The sequence below is a fragment of the Phyllobates terribilis genome, unplaced genomic scaffold, assembly GCF_046119375.1.
Source record: "Phyllobates terribilis strain yellow unplaced genomic scaffold, ASM4611937v1 Scaffold_9__5_contigs__length_417890890, whole genome shotgun sequence".
NCBI classification, from domain to species: Eukaryota; Metazoa; Chordata; class Amphibia; order Anura; family Dendrobatidae; genus Phyllobates; species Phyllobates terribilis.
Window position 1 is genome coordinate 287,104,931 of NW_027362769.1, and position 21,910 is coordinate 287,126,840.

The 21,910-nt window shown below is 43.4% G+C and overlaps 1 protein-coding gene across 3 annotated transcripts in view; it reads left to right on the forward strand.

Moving 5' to 3' along the window:
* The window catches only part of HECW2 (HECT, C2 and WW domain containing E3 ubiquitin protein ligase 2), a 324,205-nt gene that overhangs the window by 237,143 nt on the left and 65,152 nt on the right, over positions 1-21,910 (forward strand). For all 3 annotated transcript variants that reach the window (XM_073647864.1, XM_073647866.1, XM_073647865.1), the window contains 4 exons: positions 2,908-3,010; positions 11,892-11,988; positions 12,933-13,016; positions 20,638-20,747. In XM_073647864.1, coding sequence (XP_073503965.1) covers positions 2,908-3,010; positions 11,892-11,988; positions 12,933-13,016; positions 20,638-20,747 — 394 coding nt within the window. The remainder of the gene's footprint in view (positions 1-2,907; positions 3,011-11,891; positions 11,989-12,932; positions 13,017-20,637; positions 20,748-21,910) is intronic.

The window sequence follows — 21,910 nt, forward strand, 5'->3', positions numbered from 1 at the left end:
TGTCTCCTATTATACACAGGTGTGCACATCAATATTGTATTGCTTTCTTCTCCTTTTGGTAGTCAGTGCAGGTTGACTGAATCATCTTCTTTTGACAATGCTGCATTCATTTTCCTGTAATCCAGCAGGAGCAGTTAGGACGCCGACTGTTTCTGAACCATTTGGGATGAGAGAAGCAGTTTCAGCCCACATCTGCTATGCCAGTGCTACTATTGGCATTACAAGATGCCATCACCTAGATCAGACGTCACCATATGCCAGTGCTACTATTGGCATTACAAGATGCCATCACCCAGATCAGCTCTGCCACTGGCTCATGTCATGGCTGGTGGCTGATTTCTCCTGTACCTAGGGATAAATTAAATACTCCAGTTAGAAAGAATACCTGCAGAATAAAATGACAATTAATAATGATTTTTAAATGGCTGGGGTTAGTCCTACAGATAGTCCTGAGAAAGTCCGAACAAACCGAAGTTGAGTGCATCCTCATCCATCTGCGTTTGGCTACAGAAAAATCCCTGATACTCAGACCAGGCCAGGATCTGGTGTGTGCAGACGTGATGAAGGTTTTCATACTGTCCATACCCAACTTACATCTCAGCTGAGCCCGAGACCTTCTTACATAATGCAGACTATATTGGTGGCAGACCTGGCTACCGCAAAATGTATTTTGGAATCGGACATATATCACTGGTTAATTTGATATCGAACAGTCTCTCTAGGCTGAGTGATTATCTAAAAAGATCTAGGTGGTTAGAGAATTAAAAGGTTTCACAAAAGAGAAGTGAAGGAGTTAGATTTATACATAGTCAAATCAAGATATTAGATTAGGAAATGTTATCTTTACTTATTTTCTGACTTGTAAATGAAACATAATTGAATATAACAATGGATTGTATTTCTGTTTTTTTTTTTAAATCCTCCATACGGGTCCAGAGATATGAGACTTTCTATTTTATGCTGTTTTTTACCAATGGGGCGTGTCTCACTGATTCTCTGGGGGGTTGTCTCACTGATTCTCTGGGGGCGTGTCTCACTGATTCTCTGGGGGCTTGTCTCACTGATTCTCTGGGGGCTTGTCTCACTGATTCTCTGGGGGCTTGTCTCACTGATTCTCTGGGGGCTTGTCTCACCGATTCTCTGGGGGCTTGTCTCACCGATTCTCTGGGGGCGTGTCTCACCGATTCTCTGGGGGCGTGTCTCACCGATTCTCTGGGGGCGTGTCTCACTGATTCTCTGGGGGCGTGTCTCACTGATTCTCTGGGGGCGTGTCTCACTGATTCTCTGGGGGCGTGTCTCACTGATTCTCTGGGGGCGTGTCTCACTGATTCTCTGGGGGCGTGTCTCACTGATTCTCTGGGGGCGTGTCTCACTGATTCTCTGGGGGCTTGTCTCACTGATTCTCTGGGGGCTTGTCTCACTGATTCTCTGGGGGCTTGTCTCACTGATTCTCTGGGGGCTTGTCTCACTGATTCTCTGGGGGCTTGTCTCACCGATTCTCTGGGGGCGTGTCTCACCGATTCTCTGGGGGCGTGTCTCACCGATTCTCTGGGGGCTTGTCTCACCGATTCTCTGGGGGCTTGTCTCACCGATTCTCTGGGGGCGTGTCTCACTGATTCTCTGGGGGCGTGTCTCACTGATTCTCTGGGGGCGTGTCTCACTGATTCTCTGGGGGCGTGTCTCACTGATTCTCTGGGGGCGTGTCTCACTGATTCTCTGGGGGCGTGTCTCACGGATTCTCTGGGGGCGTGTCTCACGGATTCTCTGGGGGCGTGTCTCACGGATTCTCTGGGGGCGTGTCTCACTGATTCTCTGGGGGCTTGTCTCACTGATTCTCTGGGGGCTTGTCTCACTGATTCTCTGGGGGCTTGTCTCACTGATTCTCTGGGGGCTTGTCTCACTGATTCTCTGGGGGCGTGTCTCACTGATTCTCTGGGGGCGTGTCTCACCGATTCTCTGGGGGCTTGTCTCACCGATTCTCTGGGGGCGTGTCTCACCGATTCTCTGGGGGCGTGTCTCACCGATTCTCTGGGGGCGTGTCTCACCGATTTTCTGGGGGCGTGTCTCACCGATTTTCTGGGGGCGTGTCTCACCGATTTTCTGGGGGCGTGTCTCACCGATTCTCTGGGGGCGTGTCTCACTGATTCTCTGGGGGCGTGTCTCACTGATTCTCTGGGGGCGTGTCTCACTGATTCTCTGGGGGCGTGTCTCACTGATTCTCTGGGGGCGTGTCTCACTGATTCTCTGGGGGCGTGTCTCACCGATTCTCTGGGGGCGTGTCTCACCGATTCTCTGGGGGCGTGTCTCACCGATTCTCTGGGGGCGTGGCTCACCGATTCTCTGGGGGCGTGTCTCACCGATTCTCTGGGGGCGTGGCTCACCGATTCTCTGGGGGCGTGGCTCACCGATTCTCTGGGGGCGTGGCTCACTGATTCTCTGGGGGCGTGGCTCACCGATTCTCTGGGGGCGTGGCTCACCGATTCTCTGGGGGCGTGTCTTTAGACTGCATTGCATTATTACCCCATAAGCGCTACCCCCTTAGAAAAGATCATAGCTCTAAATAAAAAGGCCCATATTTGTAGAAACGTTTGGCGGATTTAAAGTGAACCTGACAGCTGATACATGCCCCCAATCCATGTGCAGCATGTATCAGACACTGTCTGTATGATCTCAGGCAGGTGTGTATGACTCTGAAATGCTGCGGCGTTTCAGAGTAAAACATACATGCTGCCCAATCACCAGCGGCTATTAAAGTATCAGTTGATGGGTTCACTTAAAAAATAAAAAAAAAAGCAATACTCATCATTTGAACTGCTAACAGATCCTCTTTGAATTAGACTTTTAAACATTTTTCTCTTTATATTTTCTCATTCATTATCTTTTTTTCACTTTTTTGCACACTAATAGGTTGGAGAAGATGCCCGTCATTCAGGTCCTCCAGTTTTACCAAGGCCATCTAGCACTTTTAACACAGTCACTAGAAGTCACTATCAAGATATGATGCCTGTTGGTAAGTCATGTGTTAAGATTTATTAAAATTAATAAATCACTGATGATGATTAAATGTTTATTTGCAGAATAAAAATGTATTCCCTTGTCATATTCATTGTCTATGGCAAAGCTGGAGAAAGCCAAGTACAGCGCTCTGCTATGTCCTACAGCCCCGTAGACCATGAGTGGAGCTGAGGTCCATTATGTGCTCTCCTGCTCTTTGTAACACAGGGCACCGCAGAGCCGGGTCCCCCAGACTCAGATCCCTGCTCCCAGGATCGCTGGAGCGCCGACAGCTGGCCAGTACTTTGTGCATCTAACTTTTTTGATCAATGATATTCTTATGTTAGTTGCATTTCCTTTATTGGTTTCAATCATTTATAGTTTATGGAAAAAAAAGAGACTAAAAGTACACAACATTAATAGTACTGCCTTGTACCTCCATGCAATGCTCTGCCTCCTATCACTGCTATATATTTCTCACTCCTCTACGTTGTTTAATCCATGATACTTTAAGGTCATCACACTTACTTTAAGAGTTTATGATTCATGTTGAGTTGCCAGTCTGTTTTTTTTTCTGCAGTTTTATTGTCTCCTGTTTGTCTTAAGCTAGTTGATTGATTGCTAACGAGTTAAATCTGTGTAGATCTAAGCAGATGCGTCCCTATATATTGAGACATAGTCAAGGGGCAGTATTTATGCGGGGGCATTTATGCATATAGCATTTATGCATACTTTATCGAAGTGCCGCGGCAGTTAGAAAATGGCAGTTGGACAGGGCAGGAGACAGGTAAGACAATTAAACAAACTTGCTTCCAGTTCATCTTTTTGGCAAACAGAATTCACCATTTGTATCTGTGCCATTTATATTCTGGCTGCTACAATCATCCACATTCACCGTTCTCCCACAAATTCGGCACACTTCATCCATATTAACCCCTCTCTCCTCTCTTCTCCTATGTACAGTTGTCATGCTCTCTTCACAATGTTATACCACGCAGATCCATCCATTCATTCCCACCATACAACACAGGAAACGCTCTCACAAATTACTCAACCATCTGCTCACTCTCTGTATCTTCCTACTATTAGTCGCAGGTGATATTTCTCCCAACCCAGGACCTTCCAGTAATAATAACACTAACTCTTTCCCTGTTACATTCAGAAACCCTGCTAATCTCATTGATATTCCCTGCATATCTTCTGTCTCATTCAACTGTGCCCTTTGGAATGCGCGCTCAGCTTGTAATAAACTCTCTTACATCCATGACTTTTTCCTCTCTAATTCCCTCAACCTTCTGGCTCTCACTGAAACCTGGATCCAGCAGTCGGACACCACCGCCGCTGCTGCTCTCTCCTATGGTGGCCTACATTTCTCTCATACCCCGCGACCTGACAACAGATCAGGGGGAGGTGTTGGTCTGCTTCTTTCAACAAAATTTACTTTTCAGGTTATCCCCCCTGTACCCTCCCTTATCTTCCCGTCTTTTGAGGCCCACACAGTCAGACTCTACTGGCCCTTCTCCCTGCGAGTGGCGGTTGTCTATAGCCCTCCAGGTCCCCCCCCCCCCCGTCAATTCCTGGATCACTTTGCTGCCTGGCTTCCAAATTTTCTATCCTGCGACATCCCCACGATAATCATGGGAGATTTTAACATCCCAATTGGCGATTCTGTTTCCCCATCTGCCACGCATCTTTTATCACTAATCTCCCGGCTTTGCTCAGTACATGACTTTACTAACTCTCCGCTTCCACTCTCTGACCATAATCTTCTTTCATTCTCTGTCAAGAACTGTGACTCTACTCAAGACACTCCCACCGTCCACACTTATAGAAATTTACGCGCCATTAACACCCAGAAATTTATAAAAAGGTTGCAATCATCATTGGCCCCAATCTCATCCCTCTCATGTCCCGACTCTGCATTGAAGCATTATAACAAAATAATGCTATGCGCCCTGGATGAAGCCGCACCTCCTACACAAAAAAAATTCAGCATAGACGGCGACAACCCTGGCACACGCCTCAAACATGTCTTCTCCAGAGGTATTCCAGGTGCGCTGAACGGCTGTGGAGAAAATCAAATCTGCCCGAAGATTTCCTCCATTATAAATTTATGCTGAAAACATATAACTCTGCCCTTCACCTCTCCAAACAAACCTACTTTAACAACCTCATCATCTCACTTTCCAATAATCCTAAACGACTCTTTGACACATTTCATTCTCTCCTCAATCAAACAACACAGGCCCCGAACCACCGACCTCAGCGCTGACGATCTGGCCAATTATTTCAAAGAAAAAATTGACCATATCCGACAGGAAATTTTCTCCCAATCCCCAAATGTTATGCATGCTCTCCCCCGCCACCTTGTATCTTGCTCACTTTCTGAATTCAAACCAGTCACGGAAGATGAAGTGATCAGGCTCCTTGCATCTTCTCGCCCTACCACCTGCACCAGTGACCCTATTCCCTCACATCTCCTTCAGTCTCTTGCTCCAGCTGTCACCACTCACCTAACTAAAATTTTCAACCGTTCCCTCTCATCTGGTATCTTTCCCTCTTCTTTTAAACACGCCAGCATACAACCATTACTTAAAAAACCATCCCTTGACCAGAACTGCACGGCCAACTACAGACCTGTTTCCAATCTTCCCTTTATCTCTAAACTCTTGGAACGCCTGGTCCACTCCCGTCTCATCCGCTATCTCTCAGACAACTCTCTTGTTGACCCTTTACAATCTGGTTTCCGCTCTTTACATTCTACTGAAACTGCCCTCACTAAAGTCTCTAATCATTTACTAACAGCTAAATCTAATGGTCACTACTCCCTGCTGATTCTCCTGGATCTCTCTGCAGCATTTGACACTGTGGATCACCAGCTCCTCCTCACTATGCTCCGCACTATTGGCCTCAAGGACACTGTTCTCTCCTGGTTCTCCTCCTATCTCTCTAACCGCTCCTTCTCTGTGTCTTTTGCCGGCTCCTCCTCCTCCCTACTTCCCCTTACTGTCGGGGTTCCTCAAGGATCAGTCCTAGGCCCCCTTCTTTTCTCCTTATACACCGCTCCTATTGGACAAACAATCGGCAGATTCGGTTTTCAGTTCCAACTCTATGCTGATGACACCCAATTATACACCTCTGCTCCGGACATCACCCCTGCATTACTACAAAAGACCAGTGATTGTCTTTCTGCTGTGTCTAACATTATATCCTCCCTCTACCTAAAACTGAATCTGTCAAAAACTGAACTACTCGTCTTTCCTCCCTCCACTAACCTACCTGTGCCCGATATTGCCATTTCCGTTTGTGGCTCAACCATTACTCCCCAGCAACAAGCCCGCTGTCTTGGGGTCATTTTTGATTCTGATCTTTCTTTCACTCCTCACATCAAATCACTCGCTCGTTCATGTCATCTACACCTCAAAAACATCTCAAGAATCAGGACTTTTCTCACCTTTGACTCGGCAAAAACTCTTACTGTAGCTCTTATTCATTCTCGTCTTGACTATTGCAACTCTCTACTAATCGGTCTCCCTCTTACTAAACTCTCCCCTCTCTAATCCGTCCTTAACGCAACAGCAGGATCATATTTCTCGCCAACCGCTACACCGATGCCTCTTCCCTGTGCCAGTCATTGCATTGGTTGCCCATCCAATATAGAGTTCAATTTAAACTTATCACGCTTACCCACAAAGCGCTCCATGCTTCAGTACCCCCCTACATCTCCTCTCTTGTCTCAGTCTACCACCGTACACGTGCCCTCCGTTCTGCAAATGACTTAAAACTAAAATCCTCCATAATCCGAACTTCCCACTCCCGTCTCCAAGATTTCTCGCATGCTGCGCCAATTCTTTGGAATGCACTACCCAGGACAGTTCGATTAATTCCCAATACCCACAGTTTCAAGCGAACCCTAAAAACACATTTCTTTAGACTGGCGTATCGCCTAAACAAACTCTGTCCGTCCCAGTTTTCCCCCATATTAAAATCTTCAACTTCAGGTTCATACCAACCATGCACTTAATAGCCTCGGTCAGGACTGTACACATACTGGCAGGCGACCAGTCCATGTATTATTTATCCTATTTAGTATATCAAGGCTGCATTATACAGTATATGTACTTTTTACCTTTTGTGTCTCCCCCATTTCCTCATAGACTGTAAGCTCGCGAGCAGGGCCCTCACTCCTTTCGATATCAGATATGCTTATTCTGTATTGTCTGTATATGTACCCCCTAAAATTTGTAAAGTGCTGCAGAATATGTTGGCGCTATAAAAATAAAAACTATTATTATTATAGTAATAATGATAGTAATTATAAATACTAGTAAAATAAATGCTTTTTTTCTAAAAAAAAAAAAAAAAAAAATCATCTATAATCATGAGGCAGCAATCTTTAAGGTTGCTTTATCTGCTTAAACAGACCGACAAGTTGACAAAATGTGTGTGTAAGTATATATATTTATAAATGCATGTATGTATGTGTGTGTGTGTATATATATCTCTATCTATCTATATATATATATATATATATATACATATATATATATATATATATATATATATATATATATACAGTGCTGGCCGAAAGTATTGGCACCCCTGCAATTCTGTCAGATAATACTCAGTTTCTTCCTGAATATGATTGCAATCACAAATTCTTTGGTATTATTCTCTTCATTTAATTTGCTTGTAAGGAAAAAACACAAAAGAGAATGAAGCAACAATCAAATCATTGATCATTTCACACAAAACTCCAAAAATGGGCCAGACAAAAGTATTGGCACCCTCAGCCTAATACTTGGTTGCACAACTTTTAGCCAAAATAACTGCGAACTACCTCTTCCAGTAACAATCAATGAGTTTCTTACAATGCTCTGCTGGAATTGTAGACCATTCTTCTTTGGCAAACTGCTCCAGGTCCCTGATATTTGAAGGGTGCCTTCTGCAAACTGCCATTTTGAGATCTCTCCACAGGTGTTCTATGGGATTCAGGTCTGGACTCATTGCTGGCCACCTTAGAAGTCTCCAGTGCTTTCTCTCAAACCATTTTATAGTGCTTTTGGAAGTGTGTTTTGGGTCATTTTCCTGCTGGAAGACCCATGACCTCTGAGGGAGACCCAGCTTTCTCACACTGGGCCCTACATTATGCTGCAAAATTTGTTGGTAGTCTTCAGACTTCATAATGCGATGCACACTGTCAAGCAGTCCAGTGCCAGAGGCAGCAAAGCAACCCCAAAACATCAGGGAACCTCCGCCATGTTTGACTGTAGGGACCGTGTTCTTTTCTTTGAATGCCTCTTTTTTTTCCTGTACACTCTATGTTGATGCTTTTTCCCAAAAAGCTCTACTTTTGTCTCATCTGACAAGAGAACATTCTTCCAAAACGTTTTAGGCTTTCTCAGGTAAGTTTTGGCTTTTTTATGTCTCGGGGTAAGAAGTGGGGTCTTCCTGGGTATCCTACCATACAGACCCTTTTCATTCAGACGCCGACGGATAGTACGGGTTGAAACTTTTGTACCCTCGTGTAGCGCCGGCGTCCCTGCCCTCTGCTAGGCAGGGACGCTGTTCCCCTCACCTCTCTGCTCCGTGCCTGGCGTCCTCCTCCCGCTCTGCTGGCAGCGCGCGCTCCTTCCCGGCCTGTGCTTAGGGCGCGCGCGCTCTCCCTCCCTCTTAAAGGGGCCACGCGCGCCGTCCTAAGGAGTCCCCGGCCAATGGCCGGAGGACTTCACCATATATAAGGCACCTCCTCCAAAATGGAGGTGCCCGAGCAATGTTGTTGCACTGTTCACTACTCTGCTTCAGCCCTCAGGTCCCGTTGCCAGTTACCTGCCAGATACTTGCCAGATTCCTGCCAGCTTGCTGTCTTATTCCTGCCTGATATTCTGCTATCTGCCTGCTAGCCTGAGGTCCGACGGTCTGCCTTACTACTCCTGTCAGTCTGTCTAAGGACCAGCTTGCCCGCTCACCTGGGAGCGCACATCAACTACCTGCCTGCTTGCCTGAGGTCCGACGGTCTGCCTTCCAACTCTTGTCAGTCTGTCTATGGACCAGCTTGCCCGCTCACCTGGGAGCGCACATCTGCTACCTGCCTGCTAGCCTACCTGGAGGCTCTGCCGTCACGTGCTGTGACCACCTGCCTGTCCAGTGACTCCTGCCCGCTCACCTGGGAGCGCTCATCTGCTGCCTGTCTGCTAGCCTACCTGGAGGCTCTGCCGTCACGTGCTGTGACCACCCGCCTGTCCAGAGACTTCTGCCCTCTCACCTGGGAGCGCTCATCTGCCGCCTGTCTGTTGGTCTTCCTGGAGGCTCCGCCGTCACATGCTGTGACCACCCGTTTATCCAGAGACTCTCGCCTGCTCACCTGGGAGCTCACGTCTACCATCAGCCGCCACAGGTCGTACCAACCCTTTACCCAGAGACTGCCCCGGTCACTTGCCGTGACCATCTGCCCGTTCACCCAGAGACTGCCCCGGTCACTTGCCGTGACCATCTGCCCGTTCATCCAGAGACTGCCCCGGTCACTTGCCGTGACCTCCTGCCCGTTCTTCTAGAGACTGTCCCGGTCACCTGCTGTGACTGCCTGCCTGGTCGCCACCCGCTCCCTTACAAGGACCGCCCCCTTGTATAGTAGCTCAGAGGTTCCGCCTCCCAGACCCGTTACACCTCGAACTGCAGGGCAGCTTGAACTTGTTTGGATGTTAGTCAAGGTTCTTTATCCACCATCCGCACAATCTTGCTTTGAAATCTCTCGTCAATTTTTCTTTTCCGTCCATATCTAGGGAGGTTAGCCACAGTGCCATGGGCTTTAAACTTCTTGATGACACTGCGCACGGAAGACACAGGAACATTCAGGTCTTTGGAGATGGACTTGTAGCCTTGAGATTGCTCATGCTTCCTCACAATTTGGTTTCTCAAGTCCTCAGACAGCTCTTTGGTCTTCTGTCTTTTCTCCATGCTCAATGTGGTACACACAAGAACACAGGACAGAGGTTGAGTCAACTTTAATCCATGTTAACTGGCTGCAAGTGTGATTTAGTTATTGCCAACACCTGTTAGGTGCCACAGGTAAGTTACAGGTGCTGTTAATTACACCAATTAGAGAAGCATCACAAGATTTTTCAAAGGGTGCCAATACTTTTGTCCACCCCCTTTTTTAGGTTTGGTGTGGAATTGTATCCAATTTGGTTTTAGGACAATTCTTTTTGTGTTTTTTTCATTGAAGACAAATTCAATAAAGATAATAATACCAAAGAATTTGTGATTGCAATAATTTTCAGGAAGAAACTGAGTATTATCTGACAGAATTGCAGGTGTGCCAATACTTTTGGCCAGCACTGTATACATATATTACTTTTTTTTTTTTTAACAATCATCATATGCGAAAGTCCTTAAAAGTCTCCAGAAACACAATGATACCTAAATCAAATGTTACAAGAAATAGCATAAATTTATGCTGTACCCAGTAAACTAAGCTTTTTTTCATGGAATGAAGTGAAATGTAGTTTCAGATCACACTAGTCAGTTTACCATGTAATGTACAGAAAGGAAAAAAAATCCAATTGCTGTAAAATGGTGGAAAAAAAACAGCTCTGCCATTGTTTTTTTGGGGTGGGGGTTTTGGGGTTGTTTTTACAGCATTCATTATGTTGCAGAAAATAACCTGGCAGTATGATTCTGCAGGTCAGTACGAGAACATTGATACCAAATCATAAGGTTTATCATATACATTTATTTTAGTGGTCCAAAAAAATTCAGAACTTTGTGAAAAAAAAAGAGCCCCATAACTTTTTTATTTTTCTTGTCAGTGGAGCTGAATGGGGGCTTGTTTATTGTGCATTAAGTTACATTTTGATTAAAGGGAACCTGTCACCAGAAAAAAATAACAACCTGCAGATATGGGGTTAATCTGCAGGTTAATAGTGTTACTAACCTGCCCGGCTCCCACATGTAGCTGAACGCTGCAGGGAGAAAACTAACTTTATTCCCCCTGCAGTGTTCCGCTTTCAGCCACTGCTCTGAGAATAGAGAGCGGCAGCAGTAACTGCGCCGCCGCACTGACTGACAGCAGTGTCTGTGCTGGTTGATGTGAAGATGATCAGAGACACAAGATAAATGTGAGCTGAAATCAGTGATTGCTGACATAACCAGAAAATCACTTGACTTCTAAAGTTTCTTAAGTTTACTTGTATTTCTAAAGTATGTAAGCAGTTTGGCTGCTGTAGTCACTGTATCCGCACTCTCATTGGTGATTTCTCTATAGCGGTTAGTTTTATATATTACATTACATTACATTTTATATATTACATTATATTAGTGGCTGCACTGCATGTGCTAACAGCATGAAATCCTCTGTGACGATCAGCAAACTTCATATATTTTCTAATTTAATACATATGGTCCTTATATTATTAAAAGGAATCTGTCACCAGGTTTTCTGCTACCCCATCTGAGAGCAGCAAACTCTAGGGGCAGAGACCCTGATTCCACTGATGAATCACAATATTGGTTGCTGCAGTTTTGAATAAAGACTGACTTCTCTGCTGCAGATCTAGCAGTGCGCTGAGTGCTGAGCTGTGTATTAACCCGCCCACAGCACTGATTGGCAGCTTCCAGTGTACACTGTGCATAGGCAGAAAGCTGTCAATTAGTAATCGGGGTGTGGTTGGACCACATAGCAGCAGGTTTACTAGTCCTCTTGTGATAATCTCCTGCTGATAAAACTGTGATTTCATCAAAGGTATAGCAAGCAGCCCAGTAAGTAACACATCGCTGGAATCAGGATCTCTACATTATGCTTCTCTCAGATTAGGTGGCAAAAATCTGGTGACAGATTCCCTTTAACTAAATCATTATAACCACCCTCCTTTTCTCTTGAATTTTTGTCTTATATATAGGATACAATGAGAAAATTGTTGCATTTTTGCGTCAACCAAACATCTTTGAAATTCTACAGGAGCGTCAGCATGAGCTCTGCAGGAATCACGCACTCAGGTAATAAATTGGTTTGTCTTTTTAATAACAACTACCGTTAAAGAGGGACTGTTTTAGGCTTTACGGCATATCTATTTCACAGCAGCTGCTGACAACACAACCATTCTGCCGCTATAAGGGGCACAGCAGGCTGTATAGCCAGACCGTTGTCATAGGCTAAAGCCCTAATTTCTGCATATGACCTTCTTAAAGCTGGGGCAAGACGACGTGTTTTAAGCAATAGTAGTTGTCAGTCAAGCTGTGTAAGTTGTCTGCAGTTATTTCAGAGCTGTGATTTTTCTATATTAAACAGCCACATCGCAGACGAGTTGCATTTGACTTGCCTTGAAGTGTACGGCAAGTGAGTCTGGTGCAACTAGTGACCAGAGATAGAACACATTTGGAAATAATTGTGAATCTATGTCTCAGTTATGCTAGGTTGCAGATCACAATGAAACGCCATACAAAGTCATTTAAATGCAATGTCGCAATGCGATACCTCAGTTTTTATGTCGCGCTACACATGTAGCCCTAGCCTAAATCTTACTTCTGTGTTTATTCACTTCTGCATTTTTCTGCAAAACCTGCATATAGCTTCTTTGTAGAAGACCCTTTAACAAGCCTTGCAACATGACTTGGCATAAGAAGCCAAATCAGAAACGCCATTTGCATGCACGTGTTTCAGGGTGTTTGCCCCCCATCAGTGCAAAGCAAGAGAACTGGTTTGGCTGAATGAGAGGCTGCTGACATGGGGCCTAAGAGAAAAAGTTTCTCCTTGTGGAGAGTGCCAAGTAGACAAAATGTGATTCCTTTATTTAGCAGTAAACCACACACTTCATGCCCTTGGCTACATGTGCCTTCTGAATTGTAAAAATAGAATATTTGGTGCTATATAAATTAAAGATTGTTTTATTATTAAAATATGATGCTACAACATATTGATGTGAAGTCTACTTTTAATATAGGGAAAAGATACAGTTTATTCGAGCAGAAGGGCCCTCAGGATTAGTCCGTCTCTCCGGTGATGCGGATCTTGTTATTCTGCTAAGGTATAGTTTCCATTTTATAATGATTTTTTTAGTTATTTAGGCATTCTGCGACATAAGTTATTTCAATCATTCTATAGTTAACATATTTCCGATTGTGCCATTACTTCTAATGTCAAATCTAAATGCTATTTTGGCTTTATGTAAAATATTGCCAGGAAGCGCAATGTCCTACAGAGAGCAACAAATTTGAATTGCATTAGGAATAATATATCTTTGTACCATGTTAGCCAGGAGATAGAAAAATATTACAATTTGAGAGTCCTCAGTGGTTGATACCTTTTAATGGCTAACTGAAAAGATGGTGATAAATAGCAAGCTATCGAGACTACTCAGGTCGATTCTGAATGCGGCGATACCAAACGTGTATTTTTGATTGATTTTTAATTGTTTTATTTTGGATGGGGCGAAAGTGGGATGATTTGAACTTTTTTATATTCTTTTAATTTTTTTTAATATTTTTAAAAACATTTTTTTTACTTCACACTTGCTTCAATAGTCTCCATGAGAGACTAGAAGCTGCTATCTTCCGATCGCTTGTGTTACAGCTACAGTTAGGTCCATATATCTTTGGACAGAGACAACATTTTTCTAATTCTGGTTCTAGACATTACCACAATGAATTTTAAACAAAACAATTCAGATGCAGTTGAAGTTCAGACTTTCAGCTTTCATTTGAGGGTATCCACATTAAAATTGGATGAAGGGTTTAGGAGTTTCAGCTCCTTAACATGTGCCACCCTGTTTTTAAAGGGACCAAAAGTAATTGGACAATTGACTCCAAGGCTATTTCATGGACAGGTGTGGGCAATCCCTTCGTTATGTCATTCTCAATTAAGCAGATAAAAGGTCTGGAGTTGATTTGAGGTGTGGTGCTTGCATTTGGAAGGTTTTGCTGTGAAGTAAACATGCGGTCAAAGGAGATCTCCATTCAGGTGAAACAAGCCATCCTTAAGCTGCAAAAACAGAAAAAACCCATCCGAGAAATTGCTACAATATTAGGATGGGCAAAATCTACAGTTTGGTACATCCTGAGAAAGAAAGCACTGGTGAACTCATCAATGCAAAAAGACCTGGGCGCCCACTTAAGACAACAATGGTGGATGATCGCAGAATAATCTCCATGGTGAAGAGAAACCCCTTCACAACAGCCAACCAAGTGAACAACACTCTCCAGGAGGTAGGCGTATCAATATCCAAATCTACCATAAAGAGAAGACTGCATGAAAGTAAATACAGAGGGTTCACTGCACGGTGCAAGCCACTCATAAGCATCAAGAATAAAAAAGGCTAGACTGGACTTTGCTAAAAAACATCTAAAAAAGCCAGCACAGTTCTGGAAGAACATTCTTTGGACAGATGAAACCAAGATCAACCTCTACCAGAATGATGGAAAGAGAAAAGTATGGCGAAGGCGTGGTACAGCTCATGATCCAATGCATACCACATCATCTGTAAAACACGGCGGAGGCAGTGTGATGGCTTGGGCATGCACGGCTGCCAGTGGCACTGGGTCACTAGTGTTTATTGATGATGTGACACAGGACAGAAGCAGCCGAATGAATTCTGATGTATTCAGAGCCATATTGTGTGCTCAGATCCAGCCAAATGCAGCCAAACTGATTGGTCGTCGTTTCATACTACAGATGGACAATGACCCAAAACATAAAGCCAAAGCAACCCAGGAGTTTATTAAAGCAAACACGTGGAATATTCTTGAATGGCCAAGTCAGTCACCTGATCTCAACCCAATTGAGCATGCATTTCACTTGTTAAAGACTAAACTTCAGACAGAAAGGCCCACAAACAAACAGCAACTGAAAACCACCGCAGTGAAGGCCTGGCAGAGCATCAAAAAGGAGGAAACACAGAGTCTGGTGATGTCCATGAGTTAAAGAATTCAGGCAGTCATTGCCAACAAAGGGTTTTCAACCAAGTACTAGAAATGAACATTTTATTTACAAATATTTAATCTGTCCAATTACTTTTGGTCCCTTTAAAAACAGGGTGGCACATGTTAAGGAGCTGAAACTCCTAAACCCTTCATCCAATTTTAATGTGGATACCCTCAAATGAAAGCTGAAAGTCTGAACTTCAACTGCATCTGAATTGTTTTGTTTAAAATTCATTGTGGTAATGTCTAGAACCAAAATTAGAAAAATGTTGTTTCTGTCCAAATATATATGGACCTAACTATATGTATAACAAAAGTGCTCATCTGCTATGAGTGCCAACCACTGGATTGCGCTCATAGCAGATCGACCATGACAACTACAGTAGTCTTCTGCAGACCCCGGGTTGTCATGCCTACCCATCGGCAACCCACGATCATGTGACGGGCGCGCCAATGGGTGAGTCTTATGATGCGCTTCCGGCATGGCCATTGTAAATGCCGCTGTCAGAGTTTAACAGCGGCGTTTAACATGTTAACAGCTGCAAGTGAATCGGCTGCCATGTCCCTGGAAAGGTGCGGGCTCGCCTCTGGAGCCCGCGTCAAAGAGGGGTATGCGACCTTGGACGTACTCATACGTCCAAGGTCGTAAAGGAGTTAATGAAAGATTACATTTTTCATTATGTCCCATATTCATCTAATAAGTTTGTATGTGTTTTTATATTCATTAGTGTGTTAGTTATACAAACAATATCATAGGGGTTTTCTGGGTAAACAGATTATTAAAGCATAATAATCATTTTCCTGCTGTTGAAATTGTGCTCAATTTCTGAGCTATCACATGTGATGATGTGACCTCCAGCGTCTTACTTTCTGCTTCAGTACTTACAGTCTGTGGTTGTAACAACTCAGCCAGCAGCACTGCAGTGAGATCTGAACAGTGGTGTCATAAAGGGAGTGACCTGTGTTCCTGGGCAAGTTTATAGTGACTGGGAATGTGCACAGGGACAGAGGGCACATTGCAGGCTTAACGCAGAACAGGTACCGTATTTTGCGGACTATAAGACCCACTGGACCACAAGACACACCCCAAATTTTGGGGAGGAAAATAGGAAAAAATGTTTTTAATAAAATGGTGGTGCGTTTTATAGTTCAAATTTATGGTAGCTTACCGGGGGTGGTGGTGGAGCGGGGTCATAGGAAGCAGGGTCACTGCTGCAGGAAGCTGGCAGCGGCGGCAGGAGTGGGGTGATGCTGTGGACCCTGGGCTGGGAGGAGGATGTGTCCTGGCTGTGCGAAGCTGTGGGCCCTGGGCTTTCAGAAAATGTTGGTTGTGAGGGGAGTCCTCGCACTTTCCCATTGATTTCCCTATGGTGGGCTTCGAGAAAGTGGCCGCTGAAGTCTGCTTATGCACAGATTGAGATCTCGAGAGCCGAGAAAAAAAAAATGCATTTTATAATCTGAAAAATGCAGTAATCTGCTCAACTTGTCACTTTATCCAGAGGAGATAAAGATGACTAAATGGTGGTTTTAATATCTTCGCGTTTCAAAGTCATCTAACTTCTTCCTTCTGATACAACCACAAGTGGGAGGAATGTTAGGAAGGGGAAACTATGTGTGCAAACATTTATCCATTCTGGTAACAGGAGTTTGAGGAATCAATACAATTAGAGCCATATTTTTTGTGTGTCCACACCCAAAAAGTGCTGTCCACAAGGGGTTGCACTTCTTCTTAGTTTGCTGTTCAATGCCTGTTGTTAGCCAAAGTCCATCTCTAGTAACAGAGACACCAAGACAGACTGCAGGAAGTAGGGTTGTGTCTCTCAGAAGCTGAAGCACACTCCCATATCCAGCTGTCATTCAAGGTGAGGGAAAGAATAAGTGTCAACGCGAAGGTAAGAGGGGGAGGAAGCCCAAACACTAGGGAAAGGTGGAGTGGAGAACCCTAGGCAGCTCTAATATCACCCTGCTTACCCTATCATCCCTATATATGTTCCGTACCCATCGCCGAGCAGGAACCTAAGCCCTGAATGACCCTAGAGCTTGGCCCTATATAGGGAGGGGACAGGGTGAGCACTAGTCAAGCCCCAGTACAAACTAAGGACACCAAGGTGGACAAACAAAGGGGATACATTTAGCTTGAGCAGACACCAGAGAGATAACGCCAACTGTCCTCCAAGGGCACCAGAGAAGAAACTAGCTGACTGCTAGTGCTCCAAGCCTATGCAGAGATACATAGAACTATCACCGGCAACTTTCTGGAGAAACTGAGACTATTTAACTACCCAGCAAGGGTGTGTCAATCAGCAGCGGAAGGTGGAAGTCGCTGCTGGGTCATGAAGAAGGATAAAACTATACTACAGAGATGAGGGAATCAAGAAGGCGTCTGCTATGTGCCAAGCGCAGTGATCTTCTACAGCCGGCTCATGTGAACCGCACGATAGGGGGGCAAAGAACCGCTAAAACATCTTAAATTGTGCTCCCCTTATAATAGAAATAATTTTTTTGTATTGGACATTTATTTCGATGGGATGGAGCTAGAAAAAAGCAAACTAGTTTTTTTTTTTGCTCTTTTTTTTTTTTTTTTTTTTTTTCGTTTACTTTGCAAAGTTTGCCCCTATAAGGTCTTATAAGAAATTGGCGGGGGGGGGGGGGGGGGGGGTTTGAGCATAATAATACATTTGTTTTATTGCAGATGACAATCTAGTATATTAGTCCCAGTTACAGGTGAAGTTTATTAGTACTAACTGGGTTCCCTAGGGCACAGCTTCTGCTCTCCTTACACCCAGAGATGAATGGGTCCAGATGAGGAAGCATGGTCAGTGCTTCCTAATCTGTATGCACAGTGCTTTTTCAGTTTTTATATACAGCAATGGGGAAGGTAAACATGATAATAAATCATAAATATTACCTACAATCCACCAAAAGCAGCTAAAAAATAAACTGTAGCATAAGGCAGCAACATACAGTGACTAACAAAAGGATTACAATGTTTTGAACTTTTGACTTTCAGGCTCCATATCTCATCATCCACTACTGCTTCCAACGTGAGACTACTGTCATTTTATAGACAATTATCTTGGCTATCGCATACATAAATTTGACTTGCAACTATTTTTGCATATGATTAGTTATGCAGATTCTTGTCATGTCACTGTATTGTTACTGTTTTGCTCTTGGTGGTGAAAAAATCATTTTTCCTGTATACTACAAATTACAACCTGTTCTCACATTCTCTAATAGCTCAGTGTGTTATTAGGTTGATTCCCAAGCAAAAGGTCACTGGTTTGAATTGAGAAGCAGCCATGAAGACGATTTCCCAAGAAAAGTGAAACAGCATCATTGATAGCGGTTGGGGTTGAGCGAGTATGTTCTGTCCGAGTATGCTCGGGCCGAGCTCCGAGTATTTACAGCTGCTCGGTGATGAGGTTGAATCGCTCCCGTGTGCATGATTTGCAACTGTTTGGCAGCTTTATTACATGTGAGGAATGTGTAACAAATAGACATTCCTCACATGTAATAAAGCTGTCAAACAGTTGCAAATCATGCACACGGGAGAGATTCAACCATATCACCGAGCAGCTATAAATACTCGGAGCTCGGCCCGAGCATACTCGGCGAAAGGGTTAATAGAACATACTCGCTCAACACTAATAGCGGTCTCTCGGCCAAGAAAATTGCCAAACTGCTACATGTGAGTGCCATGACAGTTGGAAGAATACAAAATGAAGTCTGTCCATCCATTCAGAAGCCACGAGGTGGACGTCCAGGCAAAATAGCAGAGCCAACAAGTCGGCTCATCACAAGGTCTATCAGTTCTGGTGTGACAAACACAGCAGTGGAGGTGGCTGGTATGATTCGTAATATTAAGATCACAGTTGTCCATGCAAGCACTGTGCAACGCAGGTTAGACAAGTCTGGAATGGTGGCCCAAAAAAAGGTGAGGACTTCAATATCGTCATAAGAACCGTCGGCTTGAGTTTGCAAAAAAGTACGAAAAGTGAGCAGTAGAAGATTGGAAACAGATGATTTGGAGCGATGAGACGAAATGCAATAGACTAGGCTCTGGGTGCAAATGGGTCTGGAAGAAACGAGGGAAAAGGGGCTAACGGATGGAGAAATTAAAGGAACAGTCAAGTTTGGTGGAAGAAGCCTGATGATATGGGGTTGTTTCACAGCCAAAGGAGCTGGATACTTGACCAGGATCGATGGTGGTCTCAGTGCTGAGCTATATGTGAGTATCCTACAAGATGAGTTACTTCGTACACTTGAGTACTATAGGTATGAAAAGGACGACATAGTGTTCCAGCAGGACAATGACCAGAAGCATGCGTCAAGATTGGGGAAGAAATGGTTCAATGACAATAAAGTAGAGGTGCTGGATTGCCACCCAAAGTCCCCAGACCTCAACCCAATCGAACAGTTGTGGGTAGAGATGAAGAAAAAATGTATAGATACCCAAGAGAGTATCCAGTATGCACCAACTTTAGGTAAATGTGTAGGAGAGACCTGGATCAGATTTTGGTCGAGACATGCTTGAATCTGATCGAGAGCATGCCCAGATGGATTCAGGCTGTGTTGAAAGACAAAGATGGATTTACAAAATAATAACAAAATAATAAAAATTTAAATTTTGATTTTTAGGACCGAAACACTAACAATGCAGTGACATGACAAGAATCTGCATAACTAATCATATGCTAAATAGTTGCAAGTCAAATTTATGTAAGAGATAGCCAAGATGATTGTCTATAAAATGATGGTAGTCTCACCTTCGAAGCAGTACTGGATGATGAGATATGGAGCCTGAAAGTCAAAAAGTCAAAACATTGTTGCCCTTTTGTTCGTCAGTGTATTATGTAGTCAAAAGCTCTAAACTAGATTAAAAACTATGCTAGAAAATATTTACTCAAAGTACATTTAATCCAGACATATGCAAAATATGTTACAAAGCCACGTTCCATACATAGAGGTGACCCATCAAGACAGTACATTAAAATAATTTCCTAAAAAAAATCTCTATAAATAATACCTGCTTATATAACATCATTTAGCCCACCATGGGGACTAGAGGTACAGATTATGTTAATAATCTACACCTATACTTTCCAAACAAGTAAAATATCAATAAATATTATGAACACTTCTGAACATAATTAGGCAGATATCAGGAGATAACATGGGCAAACACCTCGACACTCCTTTCACTTCTTCGTCAGGAGATCTATCTATCTATATAATGTCATTCTGTAATATATTTTGTATATATTTATGTTCCAATTATGAAGTGTTTTGGGTTAAATTTACTTTGATGAAATATTTTCTGGTATAGTTTTTAAGCTAATTTAGAGGTTATGGCCATAAATAATATCTGCCTCCTCTCCCATAGCCTCACAATGTCATGCAGCTGCTCTACAATGCAGTTGTAGAGCGTCACTGCAGAGTAGAGCAGGGACCGCCTCGGCATTGGTTTCAGAACCCCAGATGTACATGGCAGACAAAAGTCAGCACATATTTCAAGGCTTGCTGTGAGTTTATGCTGCAGAAAGGTGGCAGATTTTACCCCTTGTTATTACAAATCTATGGTCAAATCCACATTAATGTCTTTGTAAATATGGTGTAGATTTTTTGTGTAGATCTTATTGCACATTTCTCTATTAAAAAAAACTTGCCCTGTGTGAACATAGTTTATTAGCTTCTAATAGTTCTGTGTTTTTCTTTTTCATGAACCAGCCTTTTTGAAGAAGAAATAATGTCCTATGTTCCACCACATGCCTTACTTCATCCCAGCTATTGCCAGTCTCCCCGTGGATCCCCAGTGTCTTCTCCACAGAATTCACCTGGTACAGTATCTTCTATTAATACCATGTAGTGTTATACAATAAGGAAAGAGGTAAATTTGTTGTCCTGCAGTTCTATATATTAATATTCCTAAAATAGAAATGTGGAATTATTTAGGAAGAAGCAGTTCTTTTAGTTGAGATAAGTTGAATAATTATCTCCTTGTACACAACAGATTGTAGATCTTCTGGAGGTTGTGTCTTTTTTACCCACCTAGGTTATTGCTCAGTTGGGCTAACATTGATTTTCCGAGTGAGCAGCTGAATGCATCATGTGAGGGTGAGGTATTGTGTAGGTACAAGAACTGATATGATACCTAGAGAAGTGACATTTTGCCGCCTCGCAAGAGCTGTCACTAAGTGACTAGGACATTCTCCGCCAGCTGCCACCATGGTGATGATGGAAATGTCTTATCCAAAATCAGGATTTAAGATAAAAAGCATGTAATCCTTCTGTTGAAAAGAAAAATCATTGTGCTGAATTTCCCTTTATAAGGTGACAGTAGATTCAAGGGTTTTTTGTCTCCTAAAGTAATGGTTGATTGGTATCTCCAGGGTAAGCCACCAATTTATGACTATTGGAAGTCAACTTCTGGGAGCCCTACCAATCCTGAGAATGAAGGTGACAGCATTGTTGTAGTGCTGCCACCCCTTCATTGTTTTACCTCTTTAAATTGGCCATTTGCCATACAGAGGATGAAATTAGTGGGACCATCTGCCATTCATTGCACATCCAGGTGACCAGGAGCACCCACAGTGCTGGGAAAAATTAGAAAAGAATGTAGCGCAGCAACATTGCTGCCATCACCTCATTCTTAGGATTGGTAGGCATTCCTGGGATGGGACATCTTACAATCATTAAGTTATGGCAGATCCTGAAAACTTCCCTTACTATAATAGTACAGACTTCGGAAGCAGGAAAGCCCACAGAGCAGTCAAAGTTTGCTGCTACTTTGGCTTCACCCTCCTGCATCTGTAGGATAGGTCACTTCACCTTAGCTTAAAGGGTCAAGCTTTTATCACCAAATTACAATGTTTTTTCCCTAACATATGTTTTTGAGTTGATGTACATTTTTTCTTCTGTTACTCTTTGAGAATTAACAATAAGCGATAAGTTCTCTGTAAGTAACAGAATATGTTGCTTATGGATAAAGTAAAATGTTGTG